Genomic DNA, 25,587 nt, shown 5'->3' on the forward strand with positions numbered 1-25,587 from the left:
TTATATTAATTTTTTAACCTATTGTTTCGGTATTTTACTCTCTTTTAAATATGACGACGAAAAAGAAGAAGCAAGCTCCTAGTCATCAAGGCCAGAAATCAAGTACTGTAACGAATTCGCAGTTAAAATCATCGGCGCGAATCAAGTTTAAATCAAAACACAAAGACGATGGCGCGAAAGTTGCTTCAAATTCGCTGATTCCATTTTCAAAATATGGCTTTGGCTATGCTTCTGTAGTGCTGATTCTTGGTATGTGTTTTATTTTGTGAATTTTTCGGCAGGTATTCTGTGTTTTAGGGTAAATTAATGCCGCATAAAATTTTCTTAAAACACAAGTGCAAACATTTATTTAAACGTGCGCCATATATAAGCTTGTAAGTCTTACAAAGCTTTCGAATTGTTTTATTTCCACATGTACAGCTGGGAGCTTCGGAGTTTTTCAGAGGTAAGCCATCTCATCTTGGATCAAGAAACAAATCTGTTGAATTTACTGTTTCTTGGATCATAAAATTTTATTATGTTGTCACTTTCAAGAAGAATCGATCGTGAATTGAAATTCACCACTGTTCATTTGTAATGTTTTTTTCTCCTAGTTACCACGTGTCGAGAATGTTTGAGAACGAGCGATTTTTCTCACATTTGTCTGCCTTGGAGAGGGAATTGTCTTTTAGAACTGAAATGGTAAGCTTGTCTGCTTTTTATATATTATTTTGTGTTTATAATGAAATTTACTACAGTAGTTAAGATATGTAATTATTAAAGTGACGTTCACGTGTCATGTATACATAATAAAGTGCATTATGCTATTGAGATCCATTTGATCAACTGGTAATTTCTTTTGGACGTACGAGACTTGTTTATGATTTGAAATACACTAACTGGAGGAGATGACATATAATATTACATATTTTTTCAGTTGGAAAAATTTTTTTATTAGTCTACATGCAGACAAATCTTTTATCGAGTTATTGCTTTGTACTAAATAAGAGTAATTAACATATTTCCTTAAAATAATAATGCTTTCTTCAATCAACACCCTGCAAAGAGGGAGGAATACATGTGTAAATTTTTTAGCAGCTTGATAAATTACAGTCAAAAGAGATCCGCTTGGAAAAAATTAGTAAGAGAAAACTTTCTTAAGGATCTCCTGCTCAGCCAATAAATTAATTTGTCGCTGAAATTTAACTAGAGGATTGTCACAAGTCAAGACAAACCAGAAAAAAATAAATGTAAAACTTTAAACAATGTAAAATTCTGACCCAGCTGAATTCTTTATTACATTTACAATTTCTACTTACGGGTTACAAGAAAATTGCCACCTGTGTAAAGCAGGAGACCATTTTTTTGAAGTAGGGTACATTTCATTAAAATTTTTGAAAAATTTTGCTTTTTAATATCAATCATTGCAAAATCAAAGAAAAATGTAAAACAGGAGGTGATTTCATTCTTTAGCTTTATTAGAATGGTCAAATAAAGTGATGTCAAAAATTACTAAGTGTATGACATCTACAACATTATGTTGGAAAACCCACTACACTGTAAGGAAAAAAATACTCAATCAGAGTCTGACCGTTTCACATGAGACGTGTGATGGGGAATTGAATGAAAGCCACCCCTCCGGAAGAAGAAAGAGAGCTCTTGAAAGGGGCTGATTACTGGTTGATTCTCATATCTAGTACTATAAATTATAATTAACAGTTGCCTGTATATAATTTTAGTATATATACGCTACTCACTATCTATTCTGTTGTTGATAGTGAGTAGAGTGAGTAGTGCATGGCATGACCTTTTTATATCATTATTCAATAAAAACGTGAACCTATCTTGTTGTTAAGTTTTGAAACACTGGTAGATTTTTACTAAAACAATCAGATTATTCGCTCTTGATTTCTATGTGCGATAGTTGATTCAGGGTTTCTCCCTCATCAACTATCATGTGATAGACATTTTGAGCTTATAATTTAATTGCTAGAAACAAAGCACCATTTTTGATAAATTACAAATTTAAATGATGCAATAAATAATAGTTGTCTACAGTGTATTTCTTCACTCATTATTTCACAAGTTTATATCTTTCTGTTATTTACTACAGGGCCTTTATTACTCCTATTATAAAACAATAGTGGAAGCTCCAACATTTCTTGAAGGTGTTCATGCCATTATGAACTGCAACGTAACAGAGTATCCTGATACAATCAACACCCTGAAAAGATTTAATTTGTATCCCGAGGTAAGAAGACATTCAATCATAGTAGCAGTTGAAAGTAAGTTCACTTGTCAGTGTCTTTTGGGTCTTGATATTCAATTACTGTCAGGACTGGCGCTCACTAAGAATATGCATTTCCAGAAAATATCCATACTTCCCCCAGAGAAGGTTTTTTGTTTTGGACCTCCCACTCCCCCTAGGAAATTCCAGTTTAGCATCATACTTTGCTTCTAAAATTTTGACTTTTAAGACCCCCTCCCCCTAAGAATTTTGAATGACCTTCCATGGGGTAGGTAAGGATTTTTCTGGAACTGCACAATATGAGTTGAGGACCAAGGTGAAATCTAAATAATTGTCATTAAGAATTAAATTGACTTTGTTTAATTAGCTTATAGTGAGACCTCAAATTCTGTTATAGTGAGGTCTTGAAAATTGTCTGTACTGCCAGGGAGGGGGGGGGGGGGGAGGGTGAAGGGGGTCTAAAATGGTTTCAATAATGGATGGAGGGGTTTTTAGACTTCCAATAGGCTGCAGAGACCTCTCGCATGATTAGTTTTTTCTGTTTTTGAAAAGTTGGCCCATAATTCAATAACATTGTGGTTTCAAAATATAATATAATTTTACCATAATAAGCTACACATAGATTCACAGATTAAACACTAAAATGTAGGTAAATTTCAACTTGTCAAAATTTAATTTAATAATTGCATATTAATCATGTCTCAATTTAATGTTTTCTGGCAGGTTGTCTTAGGATTTGCTTTTCGTACGTATGTTTGGTTAACGACAAGCTTGAATATTCAAACCAAGACATGCTATACTGTAAACAGAGGTTATAATCTACCCCCTGTTGAGAGCTGTGAGGGTAAGTGGAAAATTCTGATGTTTTAAAGTACGAGTCTTGGGTTTTCATTTTTTAAAAGAAAAAGACTTGATCATTTATAGACCTATGACCCCAGATCTTATTTTTAGTTTTGTTTATTTATATTTTTGTTTGTTTCTTGCTCTGTGCTCCTTCAAGTTGATTCCATCAACTCACTCCTCTCTGTGATTGGCTGGCAAAACTTGCACCACTTGAGAAACAAATTAAATGGAAACCAGTTGTGACTCACTCGCTTGCATTTTCCCACACTTTGTGCCAGTTAATTAAATGTATATTTGCTTTGAAATTCTAATATGGTTTGTTGTGTAGTTTCTGTCTACTGGGATTAGTTAGAGTGCTTACTTCAATTTTGGTTTTAGGAGTCACTCAACTGAAAATCACTCTATGATGAATTATTAGTCAGCAACACATTGCCATTCAGTGGGTTGAATTAGAAACCAGCTTGAAGCTATCATGACATGTACTTAACAGCTCTTGTGTCGGTAAAGGAACCTTTCTCAATGCGATGAGGTCAATGAGTAATTTATTGTTACATGTTATTTTAATCCCACTCTTCTCTTAACCAAATAATTCTTATAGCCCAATTTCGATATAATTATTAAAATTCAGCCTGAAACAATTAAGATCACTGCGAGGCTCCAGGGAATAAACCCACATAAACTCTACAATTTATTCCCCGGAGCTTCGAAGCGATGTTATTGTTTTAGACTAAATTTTAATACATCCAAATTAGGCTATTATCATGAAATTTTTGATATTTTAATTTGCTTCAATTCAGTCTACTTTTTTTTTAGGTATGGGAGAGCTTTCATTCTTCTATGTCTATGCCATCTTTTATTTGAGTGGGTTAATGATGTCCATGTTCTTTTTGTTGTGCTTCTATCTCAGGTGAGAAATACTGTTTCAGCACTACCTAGTATATTTTTAATTTTCAAAGGGAATGTTTAAACTAAGACCTGACTGCTCCATCGTATGCAGTGGCAGGATAAAAATGGAGGGACACACTTTTGTGATAGCAAAACAAACTGAACAAAATTTTATAATAGTTTGCTTGTTACCACAATCTAATGTACATGTATGTAAGTTATTAATTTTTAATACACCTTGTGTGTTCCTTCTTTTCAGCGGTAGTATTCTTGGAGGACTGGTTGGCACTCTGTCTTACTTTTATAATCATGGCGAGGTAAGATGTATTACTATTAGGGCTTTTGCACAGGGTGTCCCAATAGTTTGTACCCTCATTTTTTTTAAAATTATGTAAAACTATTTTTATTTATTTTCCTCAAACCAATCACAATTATGATAAAATACAAGTGCTTAATATAATCAATAATAATATAATTATCATAATTGAAATAATTATTATTGATTAATTAATAGCAACTATTAATAATTATTAGTAAAAATTATTAAATAATAAATTATTTATAATCCCTTTTCTAAACAGAGCACCCGAGTCATGTGGACTCCGCCCCTGAGAGAGAGCTTTTCATACCCCTTACTTGTTTTCCAACTTCTGGCTGTTACTCTAACAATCAAGTATGTAAATCCTTATTAGTGTTTTATTAATATTGTAATATACAGATGTAGGCAAGTTTAGTTACCATGGCTTTTAAACTGCAGCATGCATTTTACTATTTATTGATTTAATAATTTATTGTTTACCTTGCATAAATTTCTGCTTTTTCGTACCACAGACACCATCATTATCAGATAATGAGTTATGTAATGGTCACAATAATGAGAAATAATAATAATAATAATAATAATAATCATTATTATTATAAATAAATAACTAAGGTTGTTGAGAATAAGTTATTGAATGACTAACAGTTGAAGTCCATTCTTCGCCAAAGCATTTGGTAAAAAAAAAGAATCTTTTTAGCGTTAAATATTGTAATTTCCTTTTTATAGCATGACTTTTTAGAGTTATCCCATTCATGACCAAAAGTGCCGTATGGCACAGGAAACAATTAAGAGCTCAATATTTGGTCAATTTGTGTGAAATTTGCACAACCAAATGATCTTGGAAAGATAATTGAAGGCACCCTCCTATATGAGACTTGATTTAATACCACCCCTCCAACTTTTTGATCTTTTTTCCTTAGTTTGTACTTTTAGGGTTTAGCTGATAACCAATGTACGGAGAGTATACCTGCCAACTTTTTCCGAGTCAAATGCGTGAGATTTTTGTCTCGTCATGACCGGGATTTCCGAAGACATCCGAACCACTTCCAAAGATTTCCGACGAATTCCGAAGACTTCCGAACGTTGCCAAAAATGTCCGAAGATATTCCGACGACCTTGGAACACTTACGATTCGAACGGATTGTAGACATTTGAAAGCTTTTGCGATTGTTATAAAGAGGAAAGAAATAATATATAACAAATCTGAAATGAAATACAGGTAAAGTTTTTAGAACTTGTCTGGATTTGTGAGTCAGGCGTGAGAAATTGGCCTTGATGCATGAGATTGATGTCTTTAGTTAGCAGGCGTGAGACTCACGCATAATGCGTGAGAGTTGGAAGGTATATGAGAGCTGCAAATTAGCTATAATTATAATTAAGCTTTATTCAAAGTAATGTTTAATTTCTTTGTTTGTTTTTGTTTTGGGTACTTCTCAATCAAAATTGTGACTGCCTCCATCTCTGTTGGTGTACTTAATAGTATGGCCCAGAAAATACCTTTTTAATGGTATACATATCACACGTGGTCTTCCTGTTCATAGTTTAACTTGAATTAATATTTAGAAAAAATCTGGCATTTCTCTTGTGCATTAAAGGGTTGGCTGTATGTATCTGAATGGCAACTGTTACTAACATCTCTTTTATTAAATGTTTCTCATCAGATCTCCCAAGGCTGATTGGCGGCATTTGTCATTAGTTGCCATAACTACAAGCTTGTTTATGATTCCTTGGCAAGTATGTATATTTTGTTAATATTTACTCATCTAATCTTTGTTGGCTGTCACGTTATGAATATTCTAAATAGATTTATTTCAGTATTTGTTTTCACCAAATAAGTTGACTCTGTTTGTCAAGCAACTCTTGTCAGTGCTGATTTTAAGTTCCTTTTCCTTTCATTCAGTTTGCCCAGTTTGCATTGCTAACTCAGGTATGTCCATTGAATTTCCTCGGTTTTCTATGATCGCTGTACAAAATACAATACATTTTACAACACAGCAATACAATGTTTACTTTATTTAAATGTAGTAAAAACATTCTTTAACAAGTTTAAAATCTACGAGTTTACAGATCCTCTTTAGGTTGTATTTCAACCTTTACGTTTTTTCAAGTGAATTTGGGAAATTTAACTGTTCCACACTTCCATGGAAGCCAGGTGTAAAAAAAATTGGTGGGTTTATTGCTCATTCTTTTGTTTCTTTTGCAGACTTGCGCCTTGTTTGGATTATACTTTCTTCAATTTATCACATCACAAAAGCTGTGTACCATGTTATTTGGACTGCTGGTATGTTGATTGCACTAATCACTTTTAATTATTTTTTTTTTTAATTTTACGTTATTTACTTAATCGTACAATTGAAAGGAAATAAGTGAATACAAACTGGCACATTATTTTCAACTACAATAAAGCTGTTTATCTCAGGATAAGGAACGGACTTGGACAACAAACAAAATTGCCAAATTGAAACGGTCCCTCACCATCTTCTCTGAATTTCTGTGAACCTGAGAGAGAACATTTTTAACCAAGTAAGGTAATCGATCCATGAACATTCAATCAAACAAAATTTATTTACCACGCAAAAATAAAAAACCCACACACAGAATGGAAAGCCAAAGAGAAACCATAAGGCTTAAAATATTACTTGTAGGCTTCTTTGTTACCTGGCAATTTTACAAGTAAGTGGTAAGGGGGGAGGAGGTGTATTTAATTTAATGTTTTTAACAAAGGATCAGTGTTGAACTTTTTTTACTTACGCTGTAAGTCTTAATGCCTTTTTACGTGATAATTACCTATATAAAGTTGAAATTTCGCAGTACAAATCATTCACATACATTTCTTGTAGGTGGGACATGTATTAAACTTTATAATTCAGTTTGGAAATTCCATGCTGCTTAGGTAAGGCATCTGTTAATATTATTGTTCTAATTGTCCCAGTTAAAATACCTATAACCCTTTCTCTCCTAAATGTACATGTAAATTATTGATCAGAATAAAAGAATGTTTATGTCTGTGGACATAACTGTATAGTTAAAGCATTAAGCAGCGTTAATTTTTTAAAAAAAATGAACACTGTTTATCATTATTTTTCTCTTGCCACTGACGTAATTTATTTTTCTTTCCATCAACAGTTCATTCTTCTTGTCTGCCCTCATTACAGTTTTAGTGAGTATACTTGGTTATAAATATGTTGGTTCTAAGAAAGTGCCCAGACTTTGCTCTGACATCTGCACATCGATTAAGTAACCTTGTGGCTTGGACCACTGATGCAGAAATAAAAATATGTAATTAAAAAAGTACTGTATATATGTGAACATTTGAAGAAGATCCAGTAAGACCATAGCAGACCCTGGTTGCCCGTGAAAATGCTCAGTAACTTGGCATAAATAGAGCAGTTTTGTCAGTTTTTGATTGAGTGTCATAATAACGAAACCAAAGTTAATTGCTCTGGCCAATCGCAACAGATAAAAACAACACAACGAAGCAATCAGAATTTGAAGTAAGTACATGTTAGAGGTAATAGGTTGGAAGTGTCTGAAAACATGTACAAGCAAGTCACAATTCAGGTTTTGGAAGTACATTGAAAAAGTAGTGTGAAGTTTGCTAACCATGAAATCACAGAGCATAGTAAAGTTAAACTAAAGTAAACCACTCATAAAACACACCACTCAATGATAATATAATTATTAATTCATAAGCTATAAGGTACGAAAATTGTTACAAATATGTTATTATGAGTGTTTAAAACAATTTTGTAATACCGCTTCAAAAAGCCTGCATACACGATGAAGATGTGTTGTAAACTTGCATCATCTCTCAAATAATGATTACTTTTCTTCTTTTTTGCCTGTAGATAATAGCCAAACTTGAACCTCTTATTTACCGACTGCCTCATCAGCTTGTCGTTTGGGTAAATATATGATTTTTGTGGTCCGGTATTTGTTGTTTACTGAAGAACCGCGCTTGAGTATTCATTTGTTAGTTTTGATCCTGTCTTGTGCTACACTACACTTGAAATATATAATTTTACTTATTACTGGAAAGGTAATGTCGTTTCTGTTAGATGCCCACTTGCAAGATACACGTGTATGTAACAAATTTTGACAAGGAGTGGAAAAATTTATAGAAAGTACGCTGAATTGTAGAAGTGGAAAAATGTGGGAAATTTATGCTACAGGATATGTTTCTAGTAACTTCTGTTCTATCCTTTTGCAACAAAAGTTGCTTAAAAACAGCGAGAGACATTAATTAGACATTCCTATACATTCCTTAAATTTGCAAACAAAGACTGCAATTTGCAAGACAACTCGCACAAATGTGAGGAATGAGCCTTTCAAGTTGTTTCTTATGAGCAATTGTTTTGGACAATTCGCAATTTTGTTGCCGGGCAAGTGTTTATTAAATGGTGACCTTTATCTGTCATTACAGATGCCGTTCTATATAATAACTTTAGTATCATAAGTTTGTATGGTCCTAATAGACTGCCTTCCTGACTGATTAACTGACTTCTTGCTGACTGACTGACTGACTGACTGACTGACTGACTGACTGACTGACTGACTGACTGACTGACTGACTGACTGACTGACTGAACGAACGAATGAATAACGACAGAAAAAGAAATTGTAAGGTGGCATCGGTGGGAAGGTGAAACGTCAGATTGGCCACCGTATTTAAAGGGAACCTCCGCTCTGACAACAAATTGACGTTAAATTGTTGAAAAATAATGTCAAAATTCTAGATTTTAGTTTGAAAAGTAGAAATAACATTCAAGTGTGCTAAAAATTGGATATAATTATCGCCTATTTTCTGCGCGCCGCCATCTTGGATTTTATGACGTCATACGGTTGCCGCTATTGTCAGTATACAGAAGTTCTTTTGTGTGAAACAATAGCGAGGCTAAGTGCAAAGCGTTTCATATGAAATTAGTTTTGTTTGAATAAATAGATGAAAACTAATTTTTTATAACAATAATAGAAAAGTATCCTCGCTTTTATAATGAATTTCAAAGCAACTCAGAAATGGCCTATTGAACAACCGTATTACGTCATGAAATCCAACATGGCGGCGCCCGGGAAATTTGAAAGCGAAAAAAGGCGATGATCAAATTCCTGTTTTTCAACAAAATTTGAAATTAGATTGTATTTTCAACCATTTAACGTTAACGTATTTCAAGAGTGGAGGCTTCTTTAAAGAGATTTAAAAGCTGACGAAACTGGGAAATAGGAAGGAGACTTAGTGAACGTTTCTGCCAATCCCGGGCTGCCAACATCTATGAAAGGTTAAAAAAGACATCAAAGACGGCTTCAAGCGAGTCGCGTCTCATCACACTCTCCTAATCATTCTAACCAACCCATGGCATCTGCAGCCTTTCTCTACATCAGGCGGACTGACGGATCGGAAAGCCATAATCAACACACACGATTTGTTCTCAGTTTCATGTCACTGTTTTAACTTATAGCATAGCTCCGCACACAACCCTGGCAGTGCTGGAAACGTCAGCTCTTGAGTGTCTTTAGGGTGACCAATTTACCTTGTCAATTTAGACCTTTGATACAACCAAATTGTCGTGACTGTCTGATTTACCTGCTGGATAACTGACTGACTGGTCGACTTACAGACTGACCGACCCAAGACTGACTTACCGGTAATTGAAAAAATTTATAAGGAGAGTTTTTTGGTTGTTTTCAGGCTGTTCAAGGTGTTATCTTCCTCACTGGTACTGTAGGAATTAAAGTTGCAATAGCAAAGGTGCTTGGAATTGCCGACGATGTAAGTTAGCAAAACTTATTGAAATACAAGCAAGTTCTTCACTGTTAACTTAATGTATGTCTTTAGCAAATCCCACTCGTGATTTGGCATGAACTTTTATTATTAACTTCCATTGCATGTTTGGTCACCATTAGCGACCTCAATTGGCCATTTGGAAATTTTCAACTGAATTTTGAGCTAATTAGCTTCTGGCTATGAAAGTGAATGAAAATCAGTTGTTGCGTTCCCAGTACCGCGGACACAGGGTATTATGTGCTGGTCAACCACAATAGGGAAAGTTAGGAACGATGGCAGCGAGAACGTCCCTATTAAAATGAATTCGCGTTTTTACAAACGTCGTCGCAATTATTCCAACTTGCTTTAATTGTCAAATGTAGGTGAAATTTTCTGGAGATGAACTCTTGGAGACCGCACCTAAGTTAAGAAAGAGAAAGAAAAATTCTTCGTCGTGTGTTTACGTCCTCCATAAAACGTGCTATCAGGAAATTCCATGTCCTAGTCGTGCAGTGACGGCAAAGAAATGTACCTGCACGTGCAGAGTTGTTGTCTTGGTTACAAAACCTATTGCTTTTTTTGACGTTCTCGTTGTCGTCGCCGTCGCGTTGCTAAAGCTCACTAATGAAGCATAACGCGGGCAGCAAGACTAATGTCCTACATCAAAATTTAAAATTAACGTGATAAAATTAAGGTCTATGCCAGGTGTTTTGTTCATACAGCTGTAAATACAAAAATTAATACACAGTTTTCTAATTTCAATCCCCAGGCCCACATAACAAGTATCTTGCGCTCCAAGTTTACTGACTTCAGGAATTTTGATACATCATTGTACACATGTGCTCCAGAGTTCGACTTTTTAGATCCGGAGGTACGTGAATTGAATTAGTAACAACTGGATCATTGAATAATGTCGCCGTCACTGTTGTCATTGAAAAGATTACTTTTTGGATCCGTATTTTCACAGCGATGCTTTTAAAGTTGTTGATGAATTTAGGGATGTGGCTTAATTAATTGCTGGGACAAGCACTTTCTATTGAAATTTTCCATTCGGGAAGAGAGTATGAATTCCGTTTGAATGCGAACCCATTTTGTTTGGAGGGTGAGTTTGATGACCATAAAAGGCGTGGATCTTGTGTTAAAAAAGGGGAGAAATGTAAGAAAGAAAAGAGAGAACACGAATTTTTTCTTTTAATGCCGTTCCTAACTCGGCAAGCAGGCCTCCCTTTGTTCAACATTTGAATCTACTGTCGAGCTACAGTCGAGCTTAGTTCCAATTCAGTTGAGTTCAACACGACAATAGCACGACGTTTGAACCGGGACATATGGGTAGTCTGATTTGCCAAAGCCTGCCTGTAACGTGTCCTTAGTCTCTGTTGACACGCAGTGTTCGTAGGGTTTGTTACAGGCATCAGTGGCGAACACCCTCATCTGAATCCAACTGGAAGCTGACCAAGTTGCATGCATTTTTTTTTTTTTGAATGGGTGACATAAAAGCTGATCTTCTCGCAAAAACGCCTCAGCTTATTCTTGTTTTTAGCTCGTTTTCCATGTGTCCATTTTTTCCCCGTTGTCACTTCCAGCTTGTCCAACTAGTAAAAGATTACCAAAGATTAGGGAGTGCGTTCGATGTTACCAGGCTTCCTCTCGTTTGTCAAGTTGGTGATGATGTCATCCGCCCCTGAAAAATCTGCGGGGGACGCCAGAATCTGAGATACGCGTCCCAAGATCCATTCAGACAATCAACGTTGTCCCATCTAATCTCGACTCCAATCTGTATTAGAAGTGCGTTCTTTCTACATCGAACGCAACTAGATGACAAGAGTCTGACTAAATGCATTTTCTTTTAAATTGACCTAGACTCCAGGAAAATTGACCAAGACCCTGGTGTTACCAGCTGCTGTTGTTTCTATTACTGCTGTGATCATGAAGGTAAGAAAAGCTCAATACTTTGCGTCTATTAAACAGTTAATTTAACACCGTCTATTTACATAGCCTGTGGTGATTATGGCCTAAAATGTTTTGCACCCCCATCCCCAGGAAAATATATCAGGTGAAATGTTACGGGTTTCCATCTCGAGAAACGTAGTTTTAATGACATTAAAATTTAACTTCTTTCCGTTCGAGTTCTTGCACAAATTTATGAAAGCACACACGTGCACGGGGTTGGAGAAAAGGGCTGGGGACTGGGAAGTAGTTACTAAAAAAATACAATTTTATTACTCGGGCGAGAGGCACGATAAGCAAAAACCGGCTTTGTCAACGACGTCGCAAATCTGCGTTCTTTTTCAATCTTGTGACGTAATCCCAATGGTCTTTACTAGTCGCCGAGGCTATCACAGTGCTCGTAGGTTGAGTTAAGTCTCGTGTTTTCGTTGTTATTTAGAGTTGCGCTGGAGCTTTATTTATCCACACACCGGCCGTATACAAAAATAAATTGAATGCCTTGAGATCTTGAATGCTAATCTTTACGAGATTACACTGAGTAAATTTTGTATGTCAAATTATAGATAATAGGCCCAAAGGAAAAATGCCAAAGTAAAAATGTTCTTCCCAGAGTTTGAGTGCCAGATCCCGAGTTGTTCAAAGCCCGATTAACCTAATCCTGGGTTAACGTGAACTTTGATTGTAGTTTAATTAAGGATGCTTCCAAAGATTTTTATCCTTTAGTTTTGACTCAGACTTTTCTTAACCATTAGGTTAAACTTAAGCCTTACAAACGTTTTTAAGGAGCGAGATGTAAACCTTGGTTAATATTTAATCGAGAATGAGCGCTTTTCGCCTTTCGATCAAGCGGGCCCTGATGTAAACAAGCTAGGAGTGAATCATGCCTTTAATTATTGTTGATCCGAGTGTGTTTTAACAAAGGCTGTAGCTTGTGATATGCTGATTTTATTTACCATCACTGTCTGCCGCGACGTGATATTCTCAAATCCCAACAGGAAATCTAGTTCTCAAACTCATTAATAATTCATGCAGTCAAAAGCCAATAAATGACCTCCATTTCGGTCAGGTGGATGAATCTTGATACCCCAATGAAACACCAGATGAAACACCACCAGGTTTTCATCTGAGATGAAACATGTTTTTCATCTGAGATCAAACATTTGCATTTTAATGAGATTAATTTCTTATTGTTTCATTTGAGAAGACATGTCAAAAACTCGGGGTTCGTGCTTTATCACGGGTTCCAAATACCTCGAAACAGATGAAAGCACTCGGCCTGCGGCCTCGTGCTTTCATCTGTTTCTCGGTATTTGGAACCCGTGATAAAGCACTCGCCCTCGTTTTTGACATATTACATATCCAATCCCTAAAAGCCCCGCCGGAGTAATTAACGGTCAGCAAGCTTCTTGTTGCAAATTTTTTCGGTTTATGTTAGGACAATTGTCGTGCAGAATGAAACTTGATTTTTTACATTATTCTTCATACGATTTCTGTGGCCCAGACGAAAGCTCATTTTTGTACTTGTCTGAATCCCGCGTCGAACCGTGCCCGTTAGTATGACCATTGCATTGTTTCTGTGCCACGTTTCTTGCGTAAAACAAAGGACTTTTTATTTATTTCTTTTTTTCTTTGGAGGGGTGGGGGGCTTTTTCATTCTTGGTCTTGGCTTTACGTTCATTGTTAGATAAAAAGTTGTCATTAAAGAAGAACAAGATTCTCTCTCGTCCACGCATCTCCGGGCTGGGCTTCCGTCTTCACCTATCCGGTGTAAACGACCGCCGAGAACGCAACCTGTCAAAAACGCTGTCCAGAGTAAAAAATTTTGACAACGCCGTTTACATGTTCTCGTGTGGACGCCCGTTAAACAGAACTTTTGGAAAAACGATGACGTCATGAGGTTGAATTTAACGGCCATCTTGTTCGAAGAGTTCCGTTTTCGGTGTCCGTTTTCATCGGATACGTGTGGACGACAGGGAAAAACGGGAAAAAAATGCGTCTACAAACGAAAATGGTACTTGTAGATGGGACCTTTAAGCCTGGTTCTTACTACCGACGCATGCACCAGCATAAGAATGCTTATTTCACCGTGAAAACGGCCTCGACGTAAGCAGAAGCACAAGGCTAAAATATTTTCTTTTTCTTGTGCTTGCGCTTGCGTCGCGTTCGTTTTCACTTAACATAAAGCTCTTATGCTTGTGCTAGCGTCGTAAGTGAAAACCAGGTTTTACTTGACGGACTTGTCTGTTTTGAAACCTACTAGCGAAAAAGAAAAGCGCTCCATGAATAAGACAATAACCGTCAACCACAACAGCTCGTAGTTTTTAATCATTTTAGCCAGAGATAAACTTTTCATTGGCGAGAAAACTGATTACGATTGTATGAGTATAAAGAAGCAGTTGACGAGAAAATAAAGATTGTTTTATATAAACTATTCATTTGTAACACAAATGGTCGTGTTAATCACTAAATAATTAACGAAATGTGGAGCTTGGTTACAAATTTAAAGAAAGAAAACTGGTACCATTTTCAAGAAACTGTTGGAAATAATTTGACACCAAATCCCCAACCAATACTGCGTTTAAAGTCAACTTGCCATACTTTCAAAATGGTTGTTACGACCGCTAATAATCACTCACTTGGAAAGTCAGCAGAGGTGGTTAATTTATGGTTTCAGCTTTTCATTTATTTTAGGATTTTTTCCGTACGTGCGAACTCACGCTCTACCAAAAATTAAAACGCTTTTGTGTAGCCAATCACATTGCGAGCTTCCCTACTTTTTTAACATTAATTTAAAAACCTGTCTTTACAAACAGTTTGAGAGCTGAGGAGGAGTATAGCTAATGAATGATTTTTGCCGCCAGCGCGTGGCCAATCACTCTCCATGTACATTTGCTTGTTGAGTTACAGTTACCGACGTTGGCGGACAATCAGACATGAATGCAACGGTGCCCATGAACGAGTCGAGCTGCTCCAGTCTGGTTAACCCTAAGTCGGAAAAAGTTGGCATAACCATTGCTCTTTGCTGTATCCTAGTGGCTTCGCTGATCGGGAATACCTTTATAGGAATCATTGTTTATCAAGCGAAAGCCGTGCAAAAGGCGATTAACTATTTCATCGTCAACGTGGCCATGTCGGACCTGCTGTTTACAATATTTTACATTCCCTTTTGTCTTGCAAATATGTATGCTGACTCCTGGCTTATCACGGGTCCTTTTGGACAGGTCTTGTGCAAAGTTGTGGGCTTTTTACCAAATATTTCAATCACCGTTTCTATTCAGAGCCTGGTTCTTATCGCAGTGGATCGATTTGGAGCTGTGGTATTTCCCCTCCGTTCCCCACTCATCAGTTCAAAGCTCTGCTTCTTCTTCATTCTTGCCTCTTGGATCGTCGCCATCGCTATGTCCTCACCATATTTGCTCGCGTACAAACTTATTCAATACCCAGGCGAGCCGCTAGCTTGCTACTTCTCGTGGGATGAAGTCTTTCCAAAAGAGTACTCCTCCTTTTCATATTACATTCTCGGAACATCTATGGTGCTGTTTTATATCCCTTGCGCCTTGTTGGCCATTCTTTACTCCATCATCCTTATCAAGTTCAAGTCACAGAACATTCCAGGCGAACAATTGCCCATCGCTGAGAAACAACGCGCCAAGACAAACAGACTCGTCTTAAACATCGCCATTGCTATCGTGCTAGGGTTTGCGCTGTGCTGGTTGCCTATTAGTATTATCAACATATTAAACCACTTTGAGTGGGCAGACTCCGAAATACCTTGTGAAATCTATCTCTTCGATGTTGTCGCTTGGATAATGTCTGTTGCAAATTGTGCTGTAAACCCCGTCATCTGCTTTGTATTTAGCGAAAATTACCGCCAAGGGCTTAAGAGAATCGTTACCTGTTCTAGCATAATTTAGGCGCATGTAGCAAATAAACAAACCAGTGTTGGAGAAACAAAAAGAACACGTTTCTGCGAAAATTTACAACAAAAGGTATTCAGTCTGGATGTCATGTTTTCGTTTCTCTTGTTATTTAAATAACATCGGTAGAAGTGAGTATCGACAGAAATTTTAAAAGAATGGTGTGAGTTCTGTGAGGAGCACACCACAATTATAATGAGAACGTTTGAAAACAAGAAATTAGGTTATTTCCAGGTAGATGTCATTGCGGGGAGATGTCAACTTTGAGTTCAAACCCAAGAATTGCCGAGGAGGCTTTTAAACGAGAAAAATTCCATTGTCATTTGCTAATGACCAATGCAGAAATACTTTCAGTAAAACATTCGTTTCCTGGAAACTGCCTTACACCGAACACCTGCGCGATAACTTATTCACACCAACACCAGGGGAAAATATGATATACCGTGTAGCATGAAAATTTTGCGGGGTCTTTTCTTTGCTGATTGACCTCGATCCGCAAAAATCAGTTCCCGCAGAAAAAAAAAAACCCGCAAAATAAAACGCCGCAAAAATTAACTCCCTTCAGTCATATTTAATAAAAACTCCGCTTTTTAAAATAGACTTGTGCCAGTAGGGCGGTATACATTGACATTAACATGATTTTCCATTGGAAAAAGCAACCAGAGGTTAGATACATACGGTAGTCTGTATCTAGTCTGTACTGATTATTAAACCGTATTAATGAAACATTGTTTTGTTATGCATGGTAGGGGTAGGCTTTTTGTTTTGTTTTGTTGTTGTTCAGTCCCTTTGCGCAGTAAGGTATTACAGTGATATGCCTCTAATATGTAAGTAGAGTGAACTGTGACTCAACATACCGTACAATAAATGTTGAAAATATTGAGGTTTCTTCCAATTAAATGTTCTGCTGCTTGAATAGAGAATCGCAAAAATTAGTTCCCAGCAGAAATTTCCGTCATCTCGAACCGCAAACATTTGTTCCCGCAAACCACAAAAAATCACCAATCCGCAAAATTTTCGTGCTACACGGTAATCAATTTTAGACCAGTGTATCAATTCTGTTGCTGTCATCCTGCACATATGCATTCTTAGTGAATTTTTTTCTGTTAGCGCGCTCTGAATATTGGCTGTCGTCTTTGTTCGGTATGGCACAAACAGTTCAGCAATAAAGCTTATTTGGAACAGGATGAAAATTCCGTGAATTTTAAAATTTAAGGTTTTTCCATACCATTGCGCTCGCACATCACTGAAAAATTGTAAATGAAATACACTCATTTTAAAAAGCAGCTTAGAACCCCATCTCTCCCCTCGACACAGCGACAAAATGAGAGCTATTCTCAACTTTTTTTTGGTGAACAACGTTCAAGCTTCACAAGACATATCTGTGTTATACTGTTAAACTGGGTTTATGGGACAAACATCCTGCATACTGCTAGGATTTGAATGTCAATGTGTGGCATATGCGCAATGGAAATAATGTAATGGAATATGTTATGTTATGAACTTATTATTATTTAAACTGCAACTATCCTGGAGTAATTGCCAGCAATGCAACACCGCTCAAATAGACTAAACCCGAATAAATGCAACTTCAATAAAAAATAATGTTAAAACTTTTACTTCAAAATGAGCGGATTTTTATCGTTTAACACAATCATCCTTCCCTTTCAGACAAACTTATCCCGAATCTGGCCTTCAGACAGCATATTTTTTGACTGAGTAATTTTCCCCTAGAAAACCCGACAGCGAGAATATCTAGGGTAAAGTTGTTTGTAAAAACGTAACTTCGCCAAGCGGCACAATCTGAATTCTAAGCATTTTTCTTAAAGAGTTAAATGAAATGTATGAAAAAAAAAAAAACGGCGCTCCGTTATATTCCCTTGTGTATTAGATTATACTGTATGTAGTTTTCAATTAAGTGTCGTTAAACCAAAAACTAATGTAGTTACCTTTGCCAATCACAACTGACGTAAGCAACACAACGAACCAATCAGAATTCGAAGCAAATACATGTAACCAGGGCCATCTCATTGGTCGAGAAAGTGGCGCGAGTTTTGCCAACCAATCGCAGAGCGAAGTCAAGCGAGACCAAATCAAACGCTTACGCGGATTACTATCGACACTCAATTGAAGACCAGATCGCTGTTTAGTTTAGTGTTATTACTTACAGAGCTATGTCGAAATGTTCGTTTTAGATTCTTGGAAATGAATGGAAATCCTGGAAGGCTTCAAAAGAACAGTCGATTAAAGCAAAAGTATCAGACGCGGAATCAGATGAGGATGAAAATGATTGTCACAAGTAAGACTTATACAACCAAGTATCATTTATTGTTTATGTAAGTTTCCATGCGTTTTCGTCATGTTTTAATTCATCTTTTCGTTTCATTTTAAGAAAATAAAACCAGAGGAACTTGAGGACGGTGCTTACTTTTGTTACTGCGCATACGTTCTGCGCATCTCGAGATACTCGGGTTTCCTGTGGGTGGGGTCTACTAATACAGGGATATTTTTGTGCGGTTTAAAACTATGCGGAGAAAGTAGAACTTAGCAAGTGCTTTTGGTATCCTAAAAGAAAATTGAGGGTAACCATGCATTTTTCAGAGATAATAAAGCTTCAATTTGGACAAAAAAAAAAAACACGCGTTACATTGTTTTGTATTTGACTGCTTTTTAGAATAATTGTTGCGTAACTATCTCTAAAAAAATGTCTGGTTACCCCCAATTTTCTTTTTGGATTTCAATTGCCCTTGCTTAGATTTGCTTTTCCCGCATAGTCATAAACCGCACAAAAATACTTCGTTATTAGTAGGCACCGTCCTTAAGCTTGGTATATTCCATTTGTCTTTGCCCAAACAAAGGGACGAAATCATTCATGGTTTCTTTAATATGTATTTTACGCTTATTCATGTTGTGTTTTCTTTCATATGCAGCAAGGAAGTTAATTTGAAACCTTATGCAGAGGTAATTGATTTAGATTTTTGTTCAAATCATTTTCTTCTCGATACATCTTTGGACTCAGAATCGTTCAAACCAACAATTTAATATTCACGACTTCAGGGGCGAGATTCACAAAGCTCTCCTAAGTTAGGATATAGTTAATTGAAGGCAATGGTTATGGAACCTGACAAACTTCTTTGCTATATGTTTTTGTTTGCCTTTTTGGCCTTGACCCTGCACAAACAACAATAGAATTTGGAATGTGTTGGAGCAACTGACCAATCGAAACGTTTTTGTAAACTATTCAACTGTTGTATGAACGTTAAAACAAAGGATTGTGCAGGGTCGCGGCCCTTCCAACATAAATTGCAGCACCATTGTTTTCATGGCAAGGTTTCATAAGCAGTCCCTCAATTAACTATGGTTAGGATACATCTTAAGTAATGTTTCTCGACAATACGCTCTTGTTACTTTGGGTCCAACAATAGATTTTTGCCAAGAAGCAATCAGTAGACCTGCCTCTTTCAAAAGCTCTATTTTCACTGGACCCAGACAACCTGCAGTTGCATTGTTTTTAGGTTAAGAGCATTGTTCTGTTGTTCGTTCTTTTGTCCTCTCGACCAACCATGTAAGACGTTGCAAATAGTGTAAGTCGCCCCGAAACAATACTTGTGATACATTTTAACTTATGAGGGCTTAGTGAATCTAGCCTCTGGTTTTTAAACAAGAAGTTCCGCTATGAAAGGGCAAGCCTCTCCTTCATTTCACACCTTTGTGGGCGTGAGATGCAAATTTAGACGCCGTTCAGTCGTGGTAAGTTGTTGACTGTAGCGTCCTCTTAAAACTGAAATATTCCTCAAAATTTCATAGCATCGCTGCAGCAATATAAGATATCAAGTTCTAGTTTGATAAACAGCGTTTATTTAGAAAACTAAGCCAATTTTATCGGTAAAGGCTGTAGAAAAAGACACACGTTGTTGGTCGGTTAATTACGCTCTGGTGGTTGATTGACAACTGAAGGTGAGAATGGCCAGGCCAGACCTTTTTTATACCAGAACTTCCTGTTTAAATGCACCCTTGTGTGTCTACATACATACATTATATTGTCAAATAAGAAAAGTAAAACTTTGGGTCTTTGTTAGAGATTAATTATTGCAATTATCCGTCTTTAAATTAAATCCATTTGGAGTTTTTAACAGACTCTTACAGTAGCACCTACAGGCGCAAAGTTATCGTAGAAAGCAGATTGTGGATTGTAGGTCGAACAGTTCGGGAGACGTTTATAAAATTTAACTTCCGTGCACCTTGTTGTTTTCAGCATTTCTACCACGTGCTACAGTCACTTGCTTTCGTTGTCATGGCGATCATCATTATGCGTTTGAAATTGTTTGGAACCCCAGCGCTGTGTGTTATGGCCTCACTCTTGGCTTCTAGACAGGTAAAACGCCTTTAACGTAGATTGTCCTTAAGTCTTGGACGCTTAACGTAAGTTTAGAAATGCCACACTTGATACTACAATCTTGGCCAAAAGTGTTGAGACGATTTCGAAAGTCAAGACGAAGTCAAAACGAAATACCTCCACGCCCTCCCCTCCCCCCCCTCCCAACCACACACACCTATACAATGTTGTCGTATTGCTGCGTTTATGTATAATTCGAATGATTTCAGTGGCTATCAACATTGCTTGGGGGAGGGGGGAGCGCTGACAAAAATTTGTAATGACAGCACCAGCAAGCTTATGGCGACTGGTTATAGACCGCTATTTTCGTACCTGTCCCAGAAAATATTGGCCAGGATTGTAGGTTTTGGGTTGTCTATTAAAGGCAAGTTAGACGCAAGGTGCAAAAAATACGCCGCTATCATCCATAGCGAGACCATCTTGTGTCGACTTCAGTTGGGTGCTATACATTTGTGGCTTTCGGTTAAACTCTTATCTCAGAAAATTTTACCCTTCTGTACATTAGCAGGATTTCATGTCATCTTTTCTTTGTTTTAGCTATTTGGTTTTGTTTGTGACAAACGGAAACACCAAGCAGCAGTTATTGTTCTTATTGCTGCCATGTCAGTCCAAGGAATAATGAATTTAAAAGTACAGTTTGTAAGTATTCTATAAATCTTATTCCATAATTTTAATGTTAACGCTCAATAAACAGAGGATTCGAGAATTAGTATTTTGCCTACGTTTGCCTTTTTTAGCTTCTCTTTAGGGTTTTTGACAATAGAGAGATTTAGCATCGCGTTTACGGCAAACGGCAAACGCCAGGCTGAAATTTTCTCTTTGATGAAAAACAATGAAGCTTTTTTGGTTTAAGCTTATCTCCACCCAGTCGGCGACAGCTATAGAGCAAACACGAAAATGAGAGAAGTGAGTACGAGAAACACAAGTTTATGCATTTTAGAACAAACAGCGGCTTGACGTTTCCCATTTGGCGTTAGCCGTAAACGCGAAGCTAAATCTCTCTAATAAGTCAAGTGTTACCTCCCGCGCTGTCTTGAAGAACGTTCCCCCAAACCTGTTAAACCCCCATGATATTTTGCCTTCTATACAGCCATTAAACAATACCACTCCAAACGCAGCATAAATGCATGTTACCTATAAACTGATCACATTAATTTTATTCCTGTTGCGCTTATGGTTGTTATTTTTGTTCAAGTCTGGCATAAGCACGAAGTAGGCATAAATAACAATACAAGAAAACGAACACGTTGATATATTTTTTCGCTAATGCTTTTGCATATTCTGCTAATTCAATAAACAAACTGCCTATTATGATGTCTTCTCTTTATTGCTATGGTCAGTTCCCCCTTCAAACGTATACTTAAAGAAACATTTTTTCAAATAACATTTATTTTGGGTATCTACTTAGGGTACACAAGGTGAATACAACAATCCAGAACAAGAGGAATTGGTGAGTGTTATGTACCTTCAACAGTACTTTTTTCTTGGCAAGAAGAACAAAGAAAACCAAAATTTTCAAAAGTGACAATAAAAGAAGTCCGAACACGATTGTGAGGGCTGCGGGGGAAATTCTGGAAGGTTTTCTACGATTGCATCGCATTAGAAGAGAACTCCTTTCTGTATGTTATTCCCGCTCTAGAAACTGCGGTAAGACTGGTACGAGTGAGGGATTATGGGATCGTTTGGGTAGAAGGGTGGAAATTGCTTTGATGAATAATTGCTTTTCTTGGCAGTCAGTTGTGTAGGAAATACTCTTTTAGGTGAAAACTAATTAACAAGCACTATGCTACCCGAAGAAAACCCGAAAGATGCAGTTATTAGTCGACATGATGTCCATCAGTCTACTCAAACGATCCCACAATGCGTTACTCGCACCAGTCTTCTCATAGGTTTTGGAGTGGGGAATTGCTACAGCTGTTTATGAGGATGCAATTTTAGTTGGAGACTGGGGATAATTAGTTGGGGATTAGCAATGTTATTTGAGGATTAACGTTTATGGTATGTGGAGCTGAAACTTTGTCGGCCTATCTGTTGTTCAGAACAGCTTTGTTGGATGTTACTTCATTAATTTATTTTGTCTTGTCAGGTTGAATGGATTAATACAAAAACACCCAAGAGTAAGTGAGAATAAAGTTTAATGACGTACACTTAAATCACAAGTTGAGGGAATTTCAGGGAATTTTTTCTCTGGAAGAAATCGTACTCTTTTTGTTCAGAGTGAATAAATGTTTGTTGTTGCGTTTGCTGACATTTTTAACTTATTACGGTATCTAATTATGATCAAATATTCCTCGGGTTTTTCCTTGGGCATTCTTGATAGCAGTGGGACATTTTCTGAAATGATCGGGAACATTCGTATAACCTTTGTACAGTATTGGGACAATTTCCAGAAAATGGAGGAAAGCTGTCGCTTGCATCGGGAGCTAGATAGTAGTGTGTGGTTAAAGATGTGAGATTTTTATTTCATCTTAACGGTCAACGTGTTGGTTATTTAAGTGAAACCTCTACTCTTGAAATAATTTCAAATTTTGATGGAAGACGTGGAAATACTATTTCTGTCAACAGAAAGAACGGGAAAGCTGAACTGTTGACTTCCTACAACAGGGCTTAAAATGTTAGATTACCTGTGATCAAAGCGACACGAACTCTTAGATGGGCTGTCCAGTTTGAGAATAAATTGTAATGTTACATTTTATGAACGCAAAGCTTCCAAATCATCTTCGTCTCTTATTAATTCGACAGATGCTGTGTTCGCTGGGGCCATGCCCACTATGGCAACCGTCAAACTCTGCACAGGAAGACCAATTGTTAACCACCCTCACTATGAAGACGTTGGAATAAGGTAACAAAATTTGTTTCACATTTGGGGATGTGTCCCTCGGTACTCTGTCTTCATTGACAAAACAACGCAACTAATAATACACATGAAAAAATTTCTCGACTCTGATTGGCTAAGAGAAATACAGTTTTCAGAAAACACGATGTAGAAAATAGGAAATTTACTGCAAATTACAACGTTCTCCAAAGTTGGTACTAAGAAACTCCAAGACATGCCGACAATCTTCCGAGGTGTTGTGAAGATCGCCGAAGCTCACCCGATGCCTTCCGAAAAAAGCCGAAGATCATTTGAAGACTTCCGATGATTTTCAAAGATTACCCGAAGACTCCCGAAGATTTCCGAAGACTACCTGAAGTATTTCGAAGATCAGTTTAATATTTCCGAAGATTTTTCAACATAATTGGAAGGTTTGTGTCTCATTTAGGAATAGAACTGTTAGGGCAAGTACCATGTGGATTTTTATATAAATTAACTAAAGATGGTTTTGCAAAGATTTACAGATCCATTTGCATTTTCAAAAATGAGTGCAAATCTGATTCATTGTAAACTTCACGCCCAGTTCTATCAGTGTCTGCAATAAAGAAGAGTTGAATTTTCGTTCTTTCTTTTTCTTTCTTTCTTTTTTTTTTTTTCGTTACACATTCCTTGCAATTCCTTTCTTTTCTTTGTTACAGAGAGAGGACTCATAAAGTTTATCAAATCTTTAGTCGAAAGCCTCCTGCTGTCGTCTGGGAAACGTTTAACGCAATGCAAGTTACTCATGTGGTTATTGACACGCAGTGGTGTAGAGGCAGACCGAAGTAAGTCGTGCGCTTATCACTCCTGCCACATTCGTAGCAATTGAGCCCCGTCGTGATACTGGTGCACTGAAGCTTTTACTAAGTGGCCGTCGTTACGGATGGACACAAAACACTCCAGAATCCATTAGCAACAACTGTGGGTCTTCCCCCCCTCCCGCCCCCCTCCCAATCTCCTCACTTAATAGAGAGATGTTCAATTACGGAAAACGGCAAATGGGTGAAGTGACCACGTAACCATGTTTGTTCTCGATCCCTAATTTAAGCAACCTATCGAGAAAAGTAGCTTTTTTGACCCTATGCAAAGATGGCTGACATGTCAATATTGTTTTGCCTGCATTCAATTTAGTTCTACCAACCTCGTTCATGGAAAAATTATTCTTTGATTTTTGAACTCAAGAACAAGGTTAGTAGGACTAATTTGAATGCAAACAAAAGAATATGTTAATAAAATATTGTAAAATACCAGCCAATTATCGCATAGGCTCTATCTTTCGTAGATTTTTTCAAGCCTTCCTTTACCGTCAAGAAAAGGAGTCGTATGTACCACAAATAGTGAAAAAGGGTGGTCGGCTGGGGCGCTATAAACTTAAATTAATAAATGAAGTGTGAACGATGATAAGCAAAAAAGGAAAGCCGAAAGGCTGTAATGGTTTCGATGTGCAACTCTTTCCAATTTTCCAAAGTGACCAGGCTAAGCAAGCTTTCACCAAACCCTGCTCGCATTCAACAAGCTGGTGTATTTGCTTATCTTAGTTGTTGTTATTTCCCAATAGACCTGGTTGTGGTATGGTAGACATCTGGGACTTAGAAGACGAAGAAAACCGAAATCGTCCAAGCTGTTGTAACGCCCTTGAAGAAAATCCGGAGCCTTTTAAAAAGGTGTTTAGTAACCAGAAATATTACGTATTCCAACTTCATCGTAGTTAGTTAACTTGGGAGAATTTTAGGTCCAGTTTCTGATTTTGTTCAAGATATATACGTAGATCTGTGCGTTGGTTTCGCGTGTAGTACTTTGTAGTGTCTTGTACTCAGAGGTTTTAACATTAAAATATCGCGAGTTAGGTGATTCCAAATTCAAATAAATTTCTAAAGCGTGATGAAAAAGCGTGGACGTTTGTTTATCCCTTTATTATCACTTCCCAGCCGAATATCTTTCTACTTACAGGAAAATACTGTCACACAGGCAGCCCAAAATTTAATTCTAAGCCACTTGTATCAGAAAGAGCCAACGGTATCCATGTATGAATTTCAGTTGGCTCTTTACATGTACACCAACTGAGAGATTTTTGATAATTAATACTTGAGAAAATTTTTGTGATCTCCGTAGTTGTTTTGACAACATCAGTTCACCAGCTCTTTTGGATTTCTTGGCCATCATTCAGGGAGTGGCTGGCAAATTAGACAAGACCATCAAGCCAAAGGATTAGGAAAGTTATTGGTGCACGGGAAATTGACATTTGTTAGCGTCCCTTAAAACATATAAAGCCAATACCTTAAGAGCAAACTTTCAGATTGAGTTTTTCTGCATAAACAGGATTGTCATTCAGTAAGCCTTGGGCGGGGGAGCAGAAAATTCCCGCTGTCTTCAACCTTTGGTAACTCTTTTATTACCAAAGTGAAAGCCACCAAACCTTCAGTTAATCTGGCTAA

The 25,587-nt window shown here is 37.1% G+C and overlaps 1 protein-coding gene across 1 annotated transcript; it reads left to right on the forward strand.

Annotated features, from left to right (window-relative positions):
* Nucleotides 1-50: 50 nt before the first annotated feature.
* LOC146452390 (protein C-mannosyl-transferase DPY19L1-like) lies at nt 51-25,041 on the forward strand. Its single transcript, XM_085098011.1, has 26 exons — nt 51-249; nt 421-445; nt 594-681; nt 2,093-2,230; nt 2,951-3,071; nt 3,884-3,977; nt 4,215-4,272; nt 4,537-4,628; nt 5,939-6,011; nt 6,178-6,204; nt 6,481-6,558; nt 7,118-7,170; nt 7,404-7,437; nt 8,126-8,182; nt 9,964-10,044; nt 10,808-10,909; nt 11,899-11,970; nt 18,098-18,201; nt 18,833-18,863; nt 20,158-20,277; nt 20,836-20,937; nt 21,707-21,748; nt 22,385-22,415; nt 23,041-23,140; nt 23,812-23,937; nt 24,711-25,041. Exons 1-26 carry the CDS (start codon nt 51-53, stop codon nt 24,862-24,864), a joined length of 2,202 nt encoding a protein of 733 aa, XP_084954137.1. The 3' UTR covers nt 24,865-25,041.
* The last annotated feature ends 546 nt before the right edge of the window (nt 25,042-25,587 follow it).

This window comes from Pavona decussata, unplaced genomic scaffold (assembly GCF_977016875.1).
Source record: "Pavona decussata unplaced genomic scaffold, jaPavDecu1.1 SCAFFOLD_371, whole genome shotgun sequence".
Lineage (NCBI taxonomy): Eukaryota > Metazoa > Cnidaria > Anthozoa > Scleractinia > Agariciidae > Pavona > Pavona decussata.

Excerpts from the sequence above, each read along its gene's own strand:
- LOC146452390 (XM_085098011.1), top strand. The coding sequence starts at position 51 with ATGACGACGAAAAAGAAGAAGCAAGCTCCTAGTCATCAAGGCCAGAAA. Across the intron at positions 682-2,092 it reads TGTCTTTTAGAACTGAAATG|GGCCTTTATTACTCCTATTA; the intron begins GTAAGCTTGTCT and ends TATTTACTACAG. Across the intron at positions 6,559-7,117 it reads CCATGTTATTTGGACTGCTG|GTGGGACATGTATTAAACTT; the intron begins GTATGTTGATTG and ends CATTTCTTGTAG.